Here is an 18815-nt window from a genome sequence, read left to right as displayed (position 1 = left end):
TATTTCAAATCTTTTCTCATTGCAGGACCTTACTCAGTGGATTCTATTAACAATTCTAATTCTAAATTAAAATATACTACATTGCCTCATACCCACCGTATTCTTGACAAAGGCAAGGATACACTCAACTGACTATTCTCTTTTTGCTTGTTATGTGTTCTTGCTGCAGTCGTGCTTTAGAGCAAAATACCATTTCAGTGTCTGATGTCAAGCATGCCAGTTTTTCATTCTTTGTGGCTTTTAGGAGCATCTGTTTCATTAGTAATGTCAGAGTAGCTGCGTGTTTTCATAATGGGAACTCTTTGTGTTTCATTTGCCAAATTCCACATGTTTACGAAGGAGGCAGAAGTTTGTGTCTAACCAACTCTTGTTTCTGTTGGGATTTTCATTCCGTATTCTTTCAAAATTAAAGATAAGCCATAGTTAATATTCTTTACAGGTCTGAGCATTGCCTAAGAAAGACAGATGATGATCATAAGTTGACCAAGGCTTCTGAGGAACCAGAAAAAAATAATGTCTTCACTTTTAGAAGACAGGAGCTGCAGAAGAAAGGTTTGTAGTGAGCAATAATCTGGCATTTAAATACTGATTTTGGATATTGTTGGGAAATGTTCTATTTTTGTGAGGAGAGCACAGAAATTAAGTAGGCATTGAACGCTATACACGTGTTTCCGCAAAATGCAGTTTGGCAAAATATATCAAATAGCTATTTTAAAATAGCAATAAAGCTATGGTGAATCAAATCTGTGGGAAAAAAGGAAACCTAGAGAAACTTTACTGCACCATTATAATTCTGATTTTATAAAAAACCTTTTATAGTCATGAATGTAATACATTAAGCATGCTCAAATAATTTGTGAAACTTGCTAAGAAGTGTATCCTATATGACAGTATGTTAATTGCTGCTGAAATATGATGAGCTCTGTGCTGAGGCTCCAGGGAGAACATGCTGTCTTTCGAATACTGGTTATTAGTATCTACAGATAATAGGAAATGGAGAATATTGCATACAGCAGAAGATAAAAGAAAGCCTGTAGAGTATGGAGTGCTAAGTCTTACTTGGAAGGGAGCTTTGTATTTGGTTATACCTTATCTTAACTAATTGGACAGCCACACACAATTAAAAATAAGGAAAGAAGTATTGTGGAAGGTGTCTGCTTCCCTGCAATTTATTTATGGCATAACAGATATGAAGAAATACAAAAGGTTTTTAGATCACTTTGTATCTTCTTACACAGAAAACAAGAACAGTGATGAACTGGAAAAAAGGGGCAGAAACATGAAGAGCTCCACTTTTAGTCAGAAGGGATCAAGCTCTTTTGATTCTGAGAAAAGGAAAAGAAGATCTAGTGACCATATTTCTGATGATTGCTCTGCACACATTCCAGAAAAATCACTTAGACTGTCTGTAAGTCACACTTAATTTTAATGTATGGATTTGTGTATACCCATGCACACACACTTCAGCAGGAGCAGTAGCAACATCCAAAATAAAATAATTACCCTATTTATTAGTATATCTAGGAATACTGTTATACCTGTTGAGGCAAAGTAGTTCAGTGGTATGTCAAGAAGAGTGATTGTATGTAGTTCTGTCCACAACATCAGAATTTGCTTGTTGTAGCAGAAAGATTGTGTGTTCCCTTCAGACTGGAGCATGGAGTAAACAGTTTTAGAAATAAGGCATCTAGCTACCTAAGTGAAGCTCCTTTCACAGACGGTATAGAACTAATTAGAGACTTCAATATAAAAATTATGCAATGTTCTGGGAGTTACTGAAATCTTGCAGATGTCATCTTTCTCCATTCTCCTTAGTCTATTGTATCCTTCCCTGAAGCTTTTATTCTTACCAGTCATTAAAATTTTAAAAAAAGAGAAAAAGAAAAAAGACTGAGCAAATCAGTCAAGTACAAACTGTAATTTATATTCAAGCATTTAAATGCAATAACAGCATCTCTGTTACCTTCTGGTTAAAACCTCACGGAAGTAGGTAATTGCTGAGTTAGTTGCCAGTTGCTAGTCCTGTTCATCCAGCTGACCAAGCAATGCATTTCCAAATAATGAACATCACTGGTGCTTAGTCTTTCAGTGTCAGACAGAGAGATAGCTGCCTAAAAAACAGAAATAGTTTCTTGTTCAGTTTGAATGGGAATCATAGTAGACTTTTGAAGGGTTGTCCCTCATATCTTTAAGTAATAACCTTTGGAATACAGGCAGGGAGAAATAGCCCTTACTTTTGAGCTCTAAATGCAGTTGCATTAAGCTATGATTATATTGCCTTGCGTGTTACCAAGTTTCAGTGATCACTGATCTGAACCATCATAGAAATGTCTAGAAACAAACTTATATTCTGTCTCTGATTCCTCTTTTCTAGAAAGAGCAAAGACTGAGCTCGACTCAGTCTCCTGGGCGCAGAACACCCTGTGAGGATGGACAAAGTTGCAGATCTAATACAATTGTGGTGACCAATTGTATTACGCAGCCATCAGAGAGAGACCATAAAGACACTTTAACACACAATCACTTCAGGCCTGCTCACAGTTGCACAGAGGAATCTGGCTCAGAGTCTTCTTCCAGAAATCTGTCAGAGAAACAGGTCTCTGCCACCAGTGAGGATGTGATTTCACCACGAGCTAGTACTATCAGGAAATTACAGATGGACACGTCACAGTACCTGAGCAAGCTGCGGAACAGACTCTGCAGGGGTAATCGGCAACTTGTTTCAGTTGACCCAAGTATGTACTGTATCTGTGCTGCTGACAATTACTGCTGGTATGCTTAGGTAGGAGAACTCATGCATGGCTGCCTAGTTGAAACATACGGAATGAAAGATTGAAGACAGAGATCACATTTAAGAGAGAAGCGTCTCTTACAAGGAAAGGCTGAGAGGCCTGGGTCTGTTTAGCCTGGAGAAGACTGAGAGGGGATCTTGTCAGTGCTTTTAAATATCTAAAGGGTGGTTGTCAAGAGGATGAGCCCAAACTCCTTTCAGTGGTGACTAGGGACAGGCCAAGAGGCAGTAAGCACAAACTCTGGAACACAAGGGAGTTCCACCTGAACACAAGGAAAAACTTCTTTACTTGGAGGATGACATAGCACTGAAATAGCCTGCCCAGAGAGGTTGTGGAGTTCAAACCCCACCTGGACCCGAGATCCTGTACAACCTGCTCTAGGTGATTCTACTTTAGCAGGGGGATTGGACTGGATGACCTCCAGATGTTCCTTCCAACCCCTACTATTCTATGGTTCTGTTGTTTGTAATGCATTGTACAGGTTAGAGAATGGAGCCTGGTGCCTGTGTCCTCTTCTGGAGCATGGAGGGTCTTACACTTGATAAACAGGATAGACAGCAGGATTTTCAAATTCTGCTCCTTAATTTGCAGCTGATTCTGTCTCTATGGAAAATCAAGCTTGTGCTTTTAAATTATGCTTAAATTGAGAAAAAACCCCCTCTCTTCTTTGAACCAGCTGTGTTGTTGCCTGTTTCTTTTAATAGTCAAATAATTTTTCAGATCTTGGGTAAAAAGTTAAAAAGCAGTATTTGTTGCATACACTTTCATGCACACAGACCTTGAGCAGTTTCAGCAGTGTATGTTGATATTGCCTACAGCAAAAGACAATTCTTTGCTCATCTGAAGTTGGCAATGAATTATATATTCTCAAGTCTGCATCTTTTTCCTCTTTAGTTGTCCTTTCCAGTGATGATGAAGATGGACCTTCTGAAGGAAAATCGTCAGAGCTGCTGCAGGATAATATCCCTGGCAATAAAGAAACAAACCAAGAATCTGACTTCTGTTTCTTGGCAAAGCAATTGGAAGACAAGATGGAAAGTCACACAGAGCAGGTAGTCCATTTTTTGGCCCCTGTATTGTTATGCCAACCCCTTAATTTATTTCTCCAATATTTGTTTTCTTGCCTGTTAGAGCAAAAGTGAAGTACTAAGAGCAGATATGCTTACTACCAGCAACAAGCACTGGCTGTAGTAATTTATTTCACTGACAGAGTTCTGCACTGTCTTCAGGGAAGTTCTCTGGCTCTGAAACTTGAGTTTTTTTGCATACAGTGTATTTTCTGTTTTGAAAATAAACATTTGGAAAGGCTTAATATTAAAAACCTAGAGGAATCAAATAGTAATCTCAGCTAGAGGTAGACATAGTGAAGATAGGTCTGTGGAAAGCTCTTTTCACACAGTGTTTTATATCGATCATAAGTCAGTAGTTTCTTGTCATCCAGTCCTCTGTTCTAATTCAGTGCATGGAAAAGTTGGAGGATTTTTGTTGACAGCAGACAGAGATAGGGTAAAATTCCCTTTCCTGTGTGGCTAGCAGTGGAATTTGAATCTAAAACAAGCCCAAAAGCTTGTTGCTCCATTTTGTGCTTGATTAGCCTTGTGCTGCTTGCTTTAAACTGTATTTGGTTTATCTCTGTAATCCTGAAACAAGTCAGAAGAGCCATTATCTGCCTCTTCTCACAGATGTGTCATTTTGATCATGAGCATTGAATTGTATCCTGTATCTTTGATATCAAAAGAGGGGTATGTTTTGTTGCTCAGTTTTTTTATTTCATACTTGGCTCTACATTAGTAAAGAGCACAGGTCATGTCTTAGCAATGGAAACTTCAGAGGTGAGGCAAGATACTGTTAGGCTCTTGAAGAAATTGTCAGTAATGCTTGTGATAACATTTACAGTTTTTAATACAGAATTTTTGGGTGTAAATTCTTACAAAAATAAAGAGAAAATTCCTAAGGTTATCAGAGGGAAGCATCTCATTTAAATTCCTGTAGTAAATATACTTTTTTTCCCCAGTTTTTAACAGAATCTATTGAAGAGAAATGTCCTATCAGCTTACCTTCTGGAAGCACACCTAGAAAACAGATGAACCCAGCATTGGATATTGAATTTGGTAGTCTATACATTGGGAAATTTAAATGGTTATCAACAGGTCCTGCTAGGGTAAGTTGGTCTATTGTGATTTTTTTGAGAATATTTAAAATTCTGTTTAAGTGAAGCTAGTGGTACTTAGTGTGGAAGCACTTGGTTTTGGTTATCATTGCATCAAATTGCTTTGGCTAAACAATGCAGTATGTAGTTCATTACCCTTGTGTGTTTGCTTTACTGTCAGTAGAAAAGCTAAGTGGGATTTTCTGTGGCCCCAGAGTTCAGAGGTAAAGGTTCTGTATAAATTCTGAACTGAGAGAGAAATCACACTGAGAAAGCTTTTAGTGAATTCCAATGGAAAATAATGACCATGTTGATGTCACTTGAAATAGACACTGATTACTTTGATCTGTGGTGATCAGAGTTCACATATATACTATGCACCAATCTTTAAAGAGCAGAAAACTGAAACTAAGAGCATGAGTGCATAGGCAACATGCTACTCACTGGGTGCAGAAATAGAAATGAGTGTACCTCCAATGCAGTACCAGCTGTAGATGTTTCAGGTCTTTAACCAAGCTCGTTCTATATATTGCAGTTGAGAAATAATGTTCTAACATTTATATCTTTTGCTTACAGTGAGACATTTTGAAATCTTGGTTTGTAATAATAACTTCACCTTTTCACAAAACAGCAGCTTTGTGCAGCAGTTCTCATGCAGCAGTGAAAATATCTCATGGAAATCCTAAGTTAATGTGCCAAAATCAATTGAGGGATAAGATACAATATTTTTAGAATCAATGCTTTTAGGTGGAAAGTGATTTTTTTTTTTTCCTTGGAAAAAACAACTTGGTGCTTACTGTGGTGACATAAGAGAAACCTCTTCACTCACTGGGTATGACAGCTTTCTGTCAAAGTGACAATAAGGCTTCATTATTTAGCTGAGTCTTTAAAGTAGCAGCAGCATCAGTGGAAACTTTGAAGGCCTTTAATTCAAAGGTTAACGTAAATAGCAAAATCACATTCCGATGTTTGACCATTTCTATAGCGTCCTTCATTCAAATAGTGCAGCTGATAGTCTTTATCATGGGATGCTTGCAAATAAAATCCTTTTGTCCCAAGTGTTAATAATTTTTTTCTTCCTAAGGAGCCTGTAGGCTGGTCCACAACTTTCTGCTTATTTCTTAGTGCTGACCCACCATGGAAGTCAAACTGCTGTTATTTAGATTCTGCAGTATTTATTTAGGAGTGTAGTTTTAGGTGAAATAGGCAATATAAAATCTCAAAGTAGGGATATTGAACTTGGCATTGTTAGGTTAACAATTGAACTCAATGATATTTAGGGTTTTTCCAACTTAAATTATTCTATGGTTTTATTTTTCAGTTCCTCTGCCTATAAACAGCTAAAGATGTACAGATAAATAAAAAAATATTACGTTGTTTTAATCAATTTGTAAAAGGGAAACTAATGTATATTTTAAAAATCTTATTTCAGTTTACAACCAAGCACATTACGATCCCATTTCAGGGTAAGATAGTTTTTTTCTTTAGCCTTCTATATGTTTAACTATAACTATATCTTTGAAGTATTGCATTAAAATACTCAGTATATATTTATATTTTGAATAATTTATAAACTTACTTTCTCAGAGACATTAAACAATTTTTAAAATTTACATTTTTCAATAAATGAAAGTGTAAGCACTAGTAACTTGCAGCTTCTTACACTGAGAGGTGAGCTTGTAGTTTAAATGGCCTTTCCTCCCACATTCCTGCATATATTAAGTGTTGAACTATAGTAAGTATGACCATGCATGTTTTTGAGGTAAAACAGGTTTTAGACCCTTAGGTTTGTTAAAGAAATATGTATGAGTTGCCTAAAGCTAAGAGGAATAGAACTGTAGGTTTGCGTTCAGTCCATTTTCCCAAGGTGATCTGTGGTCTCTGTATCTAGTAGGTAAAGGGTTGTGAACAGTTCTGAATTGGATTGGCTAAGAGCAAATAGGGGTTCATGACTTGCAGTATTTTTCTTTATTTTTTGGTATTTCATTCTGACCAAAATTACAGTGATTTATGAAATAATCCTGCATTAAGGTGTTTAGCTTTTGGTGTTAAAATTTGGTAGCCTTGTTTTACAAAGTTTGGTAGAACTGATCAAAGTGTTCACTTCTCGACATGTTTTATGTAATGCCAGGAATAATAAGTACTTTTTTAATACACTCTGATCATACTTATGTCTTAATATGTAATCACTATAACATGTGTGACTTCATAATTACCTATAGCTGTGAAAGATATGGTGAGTTTAATTTCTGTTTTCTACAGTGGCTCTTAATAAGAATACTAAGCTGACAGTGGATACTCTGGATCTGAGAAGGTTTGGCTTGTGGAAGGGTGATGGTGGCTGTTCTTCAACAACAATAATTTTCCTTTGGTTGTCTGTGAATTATGTAGAAAAGATTGAAGCCCAATTAGGAAAATCAGTTCTCAGCAAGCCATGTGAGTAATCTCTTCCTTTCAGTGCAATGAAAACATCTAATATATGGCATGTCAGTAAGGGTTATTTTACAGTTGTGCTTCTGGAATACTGAGGAAAGCCTTTAACATTTTAAAGTTGATCAGTTTTGCTTTTCTAAAAGATTTGGCTACACTTGTATTTGGAATAAAAATCTAACATGATTCAAAACCATTGCAACTTCAGATAAAGACCTTGTAACACAGGTCAATTGTAATCTGTGAGGAGACTTAATACTATCCATTCTCTCCTTTTTCCAGCCAAATCTGGTGAATTTTTATTTCTTGAATTGTCCCAACCACTCACAGAATGGGAGGAAGACACACTGACTAAATTGATTACAGATGTAAGCAAGAAGAACAGAGCACCAGATCTCCCTGAGTTTTTGTCTTTGAAGCAAGCATTAGCCTTGTTTAAGGACTTTTCTCCTGAAGAGAGCTCTTTTATGAGTTACAACAAGGATCTGCTAAAGCAATGTATGCCAAAAGATACCTCAGAGATTCATGAACCTGCAGTTCAGGTTAGTGAGTAGCTGTTGCTTGTTTGATCACCACTTGTTGGCATTCACATATTCTAGTAAATTTTGGATCAGACAATTGCATAAAATAAATTCTTTCCTAACTGATAGCTTGGGGGGGGGGAAATCAGTCATATTTCTTATTTCTCTCACAATGGGACAAGATTGGGAGTAAACTAGGTTGTGTCCACAGAGGGATAGTGTATAGACCTCATCAGTAAGTGGCAAATACTGAAGCTTTAGATTGACTCATGGTTACGTAAGTCTAGAACTACAGAGATTTCTTGCCCTTGTTGTGTCTCCAGGGCAGCAAGTTGAGATTTTATCAAGTAATGAGTGGCAGAACCATTTTTCAGTTGAGCCAGAAGTGAAGGGGTGCATCAGAGGAGGAACAATGTATCTTGCTCATTACAGACACCTCTAGACAAGCAGTCCAAATCTGTATCATTTTTTAGGCATATGGTTAAAGACTAGATTTTCAAACCTTTGAAGAATATGCAGCTTCTGGTAAGATAGCCTGATACTTATCCCCACCTTTTCAGGTCTGGTTTCTTGTCCAAAACCCATTTTGCTTCAGTTGGCTGAATAATGCTTAAATAGTTTTAGAGAGAGAGGTTATGAACAGATAAACATCTCTCATAATTTTAAAAGGGACATAACTTTTTAATTGTTTGAACAGTGCCACATTTGCCTTAATACTGATGTTTACATTTCTGCTTTCCTGCAAGATTTCTCCTCAGTGATGCAGGGTATTGCTATGGGTTTCAGGTTTGGGTTTTGTGGCTTTTGTTTTGCAGATTAAGCTGTGTAGTGCTTTTTACTATTATTATTGTTTGGATTATTTTTTTTCTGGTAGGAGTCAAAACTAAAAGTGGCCAGGCCCAGTTATGCCCTGGCAAATAAGCAGTATAGTGGTTGCTACTCTGTCTCTCTGTCCTCTGCACTGAATGAAGAATGGAAAGAAGTAAGAGAGACTGGAGCAGTTAAGAAGTAAGTCTATTTCATATAAATAAGAAGGTGAAAATAAAACAAATAAAATAAATTGCTGGAACAAAAGCATTCTGTGATTGTCCAGAAATCTAAAATATCACCAACTATCAATGCAGTTATTAGTGTTGCCATCCTAATAGTTAACAGACAAAATGGATGTGTTACAGGATCACAGAAAATGTTACAGAAATTAGAGAATACCTGAGTTGTGAAGATAGGCTCATATCATGGAAGCATCAATGAGAGGGTAGGGATCTCATGGCCTCTGTGAATGTCCATCTAAGTCTGTATCAGCAAAGCTCTTGCTAACTTAAGCTGAACCTTTTTAAAAACAAATGTAATCAATGTTTTGTTTCACTGTTGTGTCAAGCTCTATTTATAACTGGTTTGTCATACAATTTACTAGTTAGTACAGGAGCTTGGTTAAAAAAAGGCATCAGAAAAAAAAGTACACAAATGTGCAGTACAGCAAGATAAAACGAGAGCACTGACATGCCTCGGTTCTTTCTGCGTTAGCCTGTTAGTCCTCGTACTTCTGGTATGGCAAATATTAGTGAAGTAAATTGTTCTTAAGAACTCTTGCCTTCTGCTGTCACTGTTTTTACTGACAGTATGGCAGATGGGTTTGCTTCTGCAGTAGCAAAAATGCTGAGTTCATGGTTCTATTTAAGTAATATGGTTGTTAATCTCGAGCTTTTAAAATACAGTTTAAATATTAGTGTTAGAAGTAATTTGGACAGTTTCAAACACTTACAGTACATTTGCTGCATAGTACATAAGCCCAAGTTTCCTGCTTGAAGGTGTGGGAGTCCTTATTGGAGTCTTAATGAATAGAAAATCACTTTTCATTCATACTACTTCAGAATATGTTTCCTAGTATTTCTTCCCATTTTATATAGCCATTTGTCAATTACTTTTATAAAAAACAGACAAGATGAAGGTAAAAAAATTTTCAGAAGATTTCTCAAAATTTCAGAGTGCAGTATATCCATTTTATAATGCTTAACTATCGGAGGAGGAAGTCTTAAAGGACTTTTCAGGTAACAGTTTTGAGAACTGCCACTTCTGACGGGTTTTCTGAAAAATGTTCTACATGTGTAACAGCCCGACTAAGAAGAATATCACATAAATCCAGTTTATCACTGTTCTAACATGTGTTTTCTAGTTTAATAGTTTATCCACCCCCACCTGCAAAAGGAGGACTAGGAGTCACAAGAGAAGACCTAGAGTGCTTAGAATATGGAGAGTTTCTCAATGATGTCATCATTGATTTCTATCTGAAGTAAGTAATCACAGCCTTAGTCGTACCCTTTTATTCTGGCACCTGATCTGGTCTGAATGTTACTGGAAATGTTAGTCACTAAAGAAGGTGCTGCAAGCTTAGAAGTTACAGTATGATGGATTTGTAAATTGGGATTTTTAAAGCTTTTGTGTATTCTCAGTGGTTTCATTTGTTTCAGTTTCATTCTTCTTGTCCTTCTATGGGCTGTGGTATAAACCAGACAGAATAGCTGAGGTGAGAAAAGTGTCTTGGCAGCCTCACAGAACAGAAAGTGCAGAGCAGTTTTAAGCAGACCATTGAACAAAGTAGAGGGTCTGTACTAGGTAGTTTGTTTACTAAGTTTGCATGAAGTGGAGCATCCTCTGCAATTCTGTGCAAGAGTTCAGGAATTCAGGTGCACAACTCCTGCAGAAAGAAATGCAGCTAATTCTTGAGGAAGCTGAGCTTGGCTTACCTGCTTCTTACCATCCTGCTAAAGTTGCTCATGAAAGCAAGTTTTCCAGAACCACCATTGTGGGCCACCATTCCCTAAAGCTGCATTTTATTTTCTCTGTGGTGGTTAAACCTAAGCAGAATTTTGGCTTTTTCAAAGGTTGCCTGCAATAATTCCATTTTGCTTGGCATCCAACATAACTGCAGTAACTGAGAGCAACAGGAATCTAATTAAAACTTCTTGTCTAGAGGAGTGGTAAAAAATGTGTACCAGAATGTTTTACTGTGGCTTTACAGCAAAGGCACCTGTATTTTGCTCTGAACTAGAAATAAATCATGCCATCTGTTCCTCTCAATAGCTGTAGCTTCACCTTGCCAGAAGATGAAGAGTTGAATAAAGGAACTTAATATAATAATTGCAGAAACCCCTCTGCTTTTTAATTTTTTTAGACTTCCCACATTCTCAGTTTTAATTGTGCTGCAAGCTGTGTCATGTATGACTCTGTTGCCTGGGCCACTGGGTGAAGCTGGGAGCACCTTGTATAGGATGACTGCAACTGTGAGAGCTTTGGTCTTCCAGGATGATAGAATACACACTCAAGCTGATGTTTATAGTGAAATGATAAACACTAAAATCATACAGAATGAATAACTGTAGATTTTTTTTGTAATGACTTTCACATGCATAACCTGTAGAAGTAAAATGGGCAATTTTTATGAAGGAACTGTTCTATGCTTTTTATATGCAGGAGTATAGCACTGTAAGGGTTTATACTTGGTCAGGTTTAATTACAAGTGCTAGAAGCCTAACTAAAAATAAATTCAGAAGTATTAAAACTGGAGTACAAATCTGAGATATAACAATAACTGCATTCTTTGTAGTTGCTTGGCTGTTACATACTGTGATGATGTCCACCCAAGTGCATACTGAAATAGAAAGAAAAGTTTGGCATGATTAGTGGTTGTGAAGGCAGTTGATAGAAAGCATAACCTGAGTATGATAAGTCATTAAAATAATTGTCTTTCTTTCTTATCAATAATGGTACTTTATAGAGAAACAATTTAATAATTTTCCTCTATTTTTCTTTGGTAGATACCTGTTGTTGGAGAAGGCTCCAAAACATCTTGCTGACCGTACACACATTTTTAGCAGTTTTTTCTATAAGTGCCTGACCAGGACAGAAAAAAACTCTGAGGGGGATCTCAAATTTTCGTAAGTTCGTTTTAGATGTCATTATAACCAGAAATGAGCTATCTGTTGATGCCACCTGGAAGTTTTACAGATAATTTCCTAATTAGCACATTAAATAGTAATCAGTGTTTTGCAAAGGCTTAGTGGTTAAATGTTGTGACTCACCATTTAAGCATACTGGGTTTTTAAATGAAAATCTAAATATGGTTTATACTAAATATGAATGAAAACTATCACCCTGCTCCACCTCCATCTGAATCTTCACTTCAGACAATTATTTGTGTATTTTGAAGTTTTTATTTCAGACTCAGATGTGCAAGGTATGCATAATTTTAAGAAATTGCACTTCTAAAAATATTTTTAGATTTACCGCATGTTTCATTTTGCATATTGGTAATAAACTGTTGTCCAAATTTTCAATAAGATTTTCTTACACACAAAGTATACACATTTGTTTTTTAACACTTCAGCATACTGGAATTGGGGAGTTTCACAAAAAGGTATTGATAGGAGCTCAGGAATCCTGTATCACACTGTTTCCAGCTAAGACTGGATAAAAGCTAGGACCATCCCTAGCAGTCTTTCCATTCCTTTTCAACACTGGTGTTTGAGAGTGGAGGTTGCCCTGCCACTTCACCTTACAGTGATGATCTGCCAGCAACTTTCATTCTGTTCTCATAGTTCAGCTTATCAAAATATTTTTTCTGTTTCTCTGAAGTGACTTTTCTTCTGTTATCCATGAAGTCCCCAGATTTTTCATTCTACTGGCAAATAAGGCCACCTGCACAAGGAGATGTGCCATCTTGTTTGTGTTGCAGTCACTGCTGGGTGAAAGCTATGTTAAAGGGGAAAAAAGTGCAACTTCTGTAGTATTTTCAAAGGTGTCCCAAAAATTCAAGGACCTGTGCTTGAGAGAACATTTTCCATCATTTTAGTCTCTTCTGACTCTGAATGTTCTGAGGTGGAGACAAATTTATCCATATTAAGAACACTGTTGTGCCTTGAACTGATTGCTTTTACAAGGCTGGACTCTCCATAACCTTCTTGAGGAACGAGAGTGGCACTCTTAATTTACTGTATTTCAAGGACTGTAGCTGTTCTAGATCAGGAGATAGCTTTGGAAATTCTAGACTTTTTGCTTGGGCTTAGATATTACCTGATGATTACAGGTATTTTGGGTTTTGTTTGTTTCTGTGGGTTTTTTTATGGAGAAATATTGGAAAAATTGGCTCTGTACTGTTGCAAAAGCAATTAATCTCAACTGATGTACTTACTTAGCTTTCAAGTTCCTAGTGTTTCTAGAGTCACGTAGAAGTGGAAGTTTGCAGCAAGTCTTCACTTAATGCTGGCCCGTTCAGAGTCCCACAGGAGCCTGTTTTTCCATTCTTTACTCCTTTTCTCCTGTTCCTCCTACACTGGAGTTATGTTACTTGATCAGTGTGGAATCAGAGTGGTGATAGAGGTGTCTCCCGAGTAAAGTGAATTTTGCTTTCAGATCATATTGGAGCAAAGTTCAATAAATCATTGTTTTTTATTTTAACTTGTGCAAACTAAAAAGTTAAAAATCTGAATCTGGTTTTCTTGTGAATTTTTTTTTCTTATTCTCCTAGTATCCTTTTTTCATGCTTTATGTCTGTAGGACTGGAGTTGAAATGTGATCCAGCAAATAAAGCTCAGGACTGTTAGGAATCTGTTTCAGTTTTGGCTTTGCTACAGGTGTGCTGCATGACCCTATGCAAGGCATTTTAGCTTTTTTCTTCAGAAGATAAGGTTGTTTAGACAGGGCTTGAAAAATGGTATTGTGAAATTTAATTAATAAGTGTTTTTAAATTGCTATAGATCTGTTTTTACACTGGTTGGTGTGTAGATGAGATTTTTGCCTTTAGTGTAGTGAATAATAATTACTGGTTAAATAACTGCAAGAACCCCTTAAAAGTCTATGGATATTTTTTTTTCTAGAATTTAAGGTGGATTGGAGATGGCTTGTTAGTCACTTGAGCTTAATGGTGTGCAGATATATTTATTCTCAGCTGGGGAAATTTCAAGTGTAAATGAAAAACCCCTTAGAGGACTGGGAAGTTGTAGGAGTGCTAATCCCTGTACCTTTCTTCAGCTAAAAAGAACAAGTCAGAACAATTCTAATTTATTTTTTGCAGAGTGGCACAGAGAAGACACAGAAGAGTAAGAACATGGACTCGTCACATAAATATCTTCAGTAAAGATTATATCTTTGTTCCTGTGAATGAGGAGTAAGCCTATGTGTTTTAGGCACCTTTTCTAATATTTAAATATTTATATATTTGAAGGTTAAGGTGATGAAAATATTCATGACTCTAAGCTTGGATAAGTGGAAATTAACACATTAGATTTTGAAGAAGTAACAGGTGTGGAGTGAGCAATTTTTTCCCAAAAGTTAAACTTCTTATTGTCTTCAGTAAACTTGCATCTTCATATTCTGTTCTACTGGAAACTGACTTTGGGTATTTTTCAAAATCATTTGTGTGTCATTGTGATGATTCCTTTGCACTTAAGTAATATTTATATGAAGAAATCACAGCAGCTCATAGTGTTAATGGATCAGAGTAGTGCTTCCATGGCCTGTTCCTTGACTGGGCTGAGTAACTGACCTGCACATGGAAACTGCAGTTAAACGGAATAGTCAGAGTTAGATATTCAAAACAACTGCAGGAAGAGATAAGGCTAGAGTCATGGCATGTCCTCAGCTATATTCAAAACTGGGAACACTATCACAGATTATTGTATTACTTTTTGTTTTACTGGGATTTTTTTCCACTGTGGGATGGGTGGTGAGACACTGATAAGTTATTGTGGTGGGTTTGTTGGGTTTTTTAAAGGAATTGATACTTTTATGCCACAATGCAAAGTGAATAATGAGTGAGGGGATTAGTATGAGATGCCATGAAGGAGCATGGCAGTGATGGTTGCATGTCACCAAATAGTTGTTTATGAGCTCTCAGCATTTAAAAACTTCTCAGATTCTTTTGAGAATCAAATGTTATTAAGTTTTGACTTGTTTCCTCCCCCCCCTTTCCATTGCTGGGCAGGTCTCATTGGTACATTGCAGTTATCTGTTTTCCTTGGTTAGAAGAACCTGTATATGAGGAGTGTCCTCATGAGAATACATTACATGACCAACGTCAACAGTCTCCACTTCAGTCAAAGAGTGAGAATATTAGAACGGGTTCAGTGTTGGCCTTGACTGGTAACTGCAAGGATGAGGAAGAAATGGATGCTAACAGAAGTTTATTCTCAAAAGGTAGGTAATCTAGAAGAAAATTATGTCAAGGCATACACAGTTCTATTAGTGTCCTAATCCTTGAAGGAGAGATGAGGTGTTTAAAAAAGATTGTTGACTTCAAGATTGGTGTAATATATTTTTGTATTGGCATGCATAGCAAGGACTGCACTGCATTCTTGTCCACAACTCTGGAAAATACTGGAAGGGACTTGTAAAATCAGTGTCTCTGATCCCATAAAAAATGGAAAGTCCCAGGATTTCGGTAGGAATTTTATCAGGAAGGCTGTCAGTAACTCTTCTATTTGAACATTAAGAAGAGAAGCCAAATTAGTTTATACTTCACTATGATCTTTTAAATACTACTAATAGAATCATAGAATCATAGAATGATTAAGGTTGGAAGGGACCTTAAAGATCATCAAGTTCCAATCCCCCTGCCATAAGCAGGGAACCCTACCACTAGACCAGGTTGCACAAAACCCTGTCCAATAGGATCATAGAATCACTTAGATTGGAGAAGATCTTCAAGATCATCGAGTCAAACCATTAACCCTACTCGACCAAGTCCAGCACTAAGCCATATTCCCAAGTGCCACATCTAGACAACTTTTAAATACATCCAGGGATGGTGACTCAACTGTCTCCCTGGACAGCATGTTCCAATGTCTGACAACTCCTTCAGTGAAAAAGTTCTTCCTAATGTCTATTCTAAACATCCCTTGGTCCAGCTTGAGGCCATTCGCTCTTGTTCTATAACCAGTTACTTGTGAGAAGAGACCAGCGCCTACCTCTTTACAATGTCCTTCCAGGTAATTTTAGAGAGCAATGAGGTCTCCCTTCAGCCTCCTTTTCTTCAGACTAAACAGCCCTTGTTCCCTCAGCTGCTTGTAATAAGACTTGTTCTCAAGGCCCTTCACCAGCTTTGTTGCCCTTCTCTGGACACACTCAAACACCTCAATGTCTTTCTTGTCCAAAACTGGACACAGTATTTGAGGTGTGGCCTCACCAATGCCAAGTACAGAGGGACAACAATCACCTCCCTGGTCCTCCTTGCCATGCTATTCCTGATACAAGCCAGAATGCCATTGGCTTTCTTGGCCACCTGAGCACCCTTTTGGGTCATATTCAGCCACCTAACAATCAGAACTCCCAGGTCCCTCTCTGCTGGACAGCTCTCCATCCACTCTTCCCCAAGCCTGTCATGTTGCATGGGGTTGTTATGGCACAAGTGCAGGACTCGTCACTTGGCCTTGTGAACCTTCATACAACTGACCTTGGCCTGTCGATCTAGTCTGTCCAAGTCTCTCTGTAGAGCCTCCCTACCCTTAGGCAGATCAACACTCCCTCCCAACTTGCTATCATCTGCTAACTTACTGAAGGTGCATGCTATCACATCATCAAGATCATTGATAAAGATGTTAGAAAGAAGTGGTCCCAATATGAAAATGAAAATATTAGTAAATATTTTCTTAAGACTTTTTAATTCTTTTGTATTAGGTGGCATTGAAATTGCTACTTCAGCTTCAGTCCTGGATTCGGGTATTTCTAAAGTAAGTGTCTTTTTCTACTCACAGAGGAAACATGTATTGTTCTGTTTGTGAAGGCTCAGAGACTTGACCAGGTGATTTTGCATAATCTTTTTTGCAGCAGATACCAATTTTTGCATCATTTGCAGCTTATGCAAGGCACTTTGAATTAGCCTTAAGTCCTCCTTTGCCTATGTATGTTTCCTGTGCTATACTTTTATGTGTTTAAAAAAAAAAAATGACCAGTGTCTCCCTTTCTGAAATGGGAGCTTTTCTGGCTCTTTCTTAAACTCAGATGTCTTAATAGATTTAATAGTGATTGTAGTTTCTCTACGGTTATTTTTATTTTCTTTTCTCCCAGATGTCCTTAAGTAATTCCAAAAGGCTGATTTGTAAAAGGTAAGTTTCTGTTTTCATACTAATATTGTACCATTAAATTATACTAAGAAACTCAGCAGTCAGTTATTCTTCATAAAGCCACAGCTGTAGGAACTTGTCTGTTTTTTTCCATGTTTGTTTGGATGTTGATGCTCTTGTTAAGCTGTATTAAAGTATTTGCCTCAGTAATGTTAGTAGTGAAAGACTACAATGCTTTGTGTGTTTTTGTTGTGTACAGGCCTTGCATACTCATCTTAGATTCTTTGAAAGCTGGTTCCGTGCAGAAAACAGTTCAGGTGTTGAGAGAGTAAGTAACTACAGCCTGTATTTATTAGAAGGAGATGCTGCTGGTCACATTTCTATGTTCAAAATACTTTCCTCTATAAAAGTGTATGTTTTTAATGCTATAGGAAAATCCTTTAAGAGCCATAAGAAAGAAAATTGTAAAAGCATTACAGAGGCTCATGTAAAAAGCCTGTCTTTGTTCTACAGCCCAAGTATAACATGAATTTTGAAGAGGGCACTCATTTTGGGAAAAAAAATAAAAGATAAAGGGAGTTTCTGGTTTTATATGTATTTTTGTTCTCAGAATTTCAAGGACTTGGGGCTTTTAGAAGTCAAACACAAGACCTGACCTAATCTATACATTTTTTGTTTCCTAAAGTCAGACCTTATGTTTGATTTTTTTTGTGAGGTGAATTCTAAGAGTTTTTTTTAACGGTTTGCTTAGGTTAGAAAACCGCTGCTGGCCTCTCAGGATGAACCCTGGAAAAATCTGTGTAATAGCCAGGAAAGATTACTTGAGTTCTTCCTTTAGTTAAGGTTTAAAAATGTACTGGTAGTCCTAATAGCTTGAAGAAACTCAGCACAAATGGCTGTTTTTAAATATCATGCCTCTTTCTGTTTTGTGTGTTGCATATCATGTGGTAGAGATGACTGAGTGTGTTAGAATATTGGGTAGTGGAAATTGTGTTGTTCCTTGTAAGAATTTATTTGACAGAATCAGGGAAAGAAATGGCTTAAAACTATGTTAGCTTTTTGTCCAGATACAGAATTAATACTGAGTAGTATCCCAAAATGCATTGAGCTTGGGTGTTACTTCTCAAGTGTTTCATCTGCTTGCTTTCTTTGGTAGGTATCTTGAAATGGAATGGGAAGTTAAACGAAAAACACATCGAGAATTTAGTAAATCAACAATGATTGACCTGTGTCCCAGAGTGCCTAAACAAGATAACAGCAGTGATTGTGGGGTCTACTTGCTGCAATATGTGGAAAGCTTTTTACAGGTACAAATGTACAAACTACCTACCCCTTCCCCAAAATCACGTTGAGCCCAAAAACTTATTTCTGAGAGAAACAGCCAGACACACAGGCCTGTGATGCTCACCCTCAAAAAATGTCAAAGCCATTTGAGGAAGAGGAGATGAAACCCATTCTTCAAGTAGTGGCATGTGTCTGTGGAGCAGAGTTTCTCACCAGTGTTTGTTGGGAAACTTTTCTGACTTTAATGTTGCTTTTACATTGATACATTCAATATCCCTAACTGTTTCGGCTATTTGGAGTCTGTTTAGTTTACAAGTTTCAGGCATACAAATGTTACAAAGTTATCTTTTCTGTGCAAGCTCTTCTTGTAGCCTCCAGCAGCAGTTTCTGCAAAGAGGTGGAATCCTTAAAAGGGGTTGCACAGAGCCAAGGGAGCCTCTCTTTCCTGTTCAGTGCATAGTTTTAAGTATCTGCAGATGCTGGGCTTCAGGCACTGTCTTTTAGGGTGTCCCCAGCTCTTCCTCCCCCTAGTCAGTGCACTGCCTTCTTGACTTTGAATGGTTCTGATTGTTTGACACTTACA

At 37.3% G+C, this 18815-nt stretch overlaps 1 protein-coding gene across 1 annotated transcript in view; it reads left to right on the top strand.

Moving 5' to 3' along the window:
- SENP7 (SUMO1/sentrin specific peptidase 7) overlaps positions 1-18815 on the top strand; it is a 41312-nt gene that overhangs the window by 19936 nt on the left and 2561 nt on the right. Inside the window, exons 6-22 of the mRNA XM_009993348.1 lie at positions 440-552; positions 1239-1408; positions 2375-2735; positions 3687-3844; positions 4807-4953; positions 6374-6407; positions 7204-7377; positions 7654-7913; positions 8767-8900; positions 10066-10182; positions 11708-11827; positions 13963-14055; positions 14872-15083; positions 16563-16615; positions 16953-16990; positions 17208-17276; positions 18105-18255. Coding sequence (XP_009991650.1) covers positions 440-552; positions 1239-1408; positions 2375-2735; positions 3687-3844; positions 4807-4953; positions 6374-6407; positions 7204-7377; positions 7654-7913; positions 8767-8900; positions 10066-10182; positions 11708-11827; positions 13963-14055; positions 14872-15083; positions 16563-16615; positions 16953-16990; positions 17208-17276; positions 18105-18255 — 2404 coding nt within the window. The remainder of the gene's footprint in view (positions 1-439; positions 553-1238; positions 1409-2374; positions 2736-3686; positions 3845-4806; positions 4954-6373; positions 6408-7203; positions 7378-7653; positions 7914-8766; positions 8901-10065; positions 10183-11707; positions 11828-13962; positions 14056-14871; positions 15084-16562; positions 16616-16952; positions 16991-17207; positions 17277-18104; positions 18256-18815) is intronic.

The sequence above is a fragment of the Chaetura pelagica genome, unplaced genomic scaffold (assembly GCF_000747805.2).
Source record: "Chaetura pelagica isolate M959 unplaced genomic scaffold, ChaPel_1.0 scaffold101, whole genome shotgun sequence".
Lineage (NCBI taxonomy): Eukaryota > Metazoa > Chordata > Aves > Apodiformes > Apodidae > Chaetura > Chaetura pelagica.
Note: the sequence above shows the minus strand (reverse complement) of the source record. Positions and strands in the feature narration are given on the sequence as shown.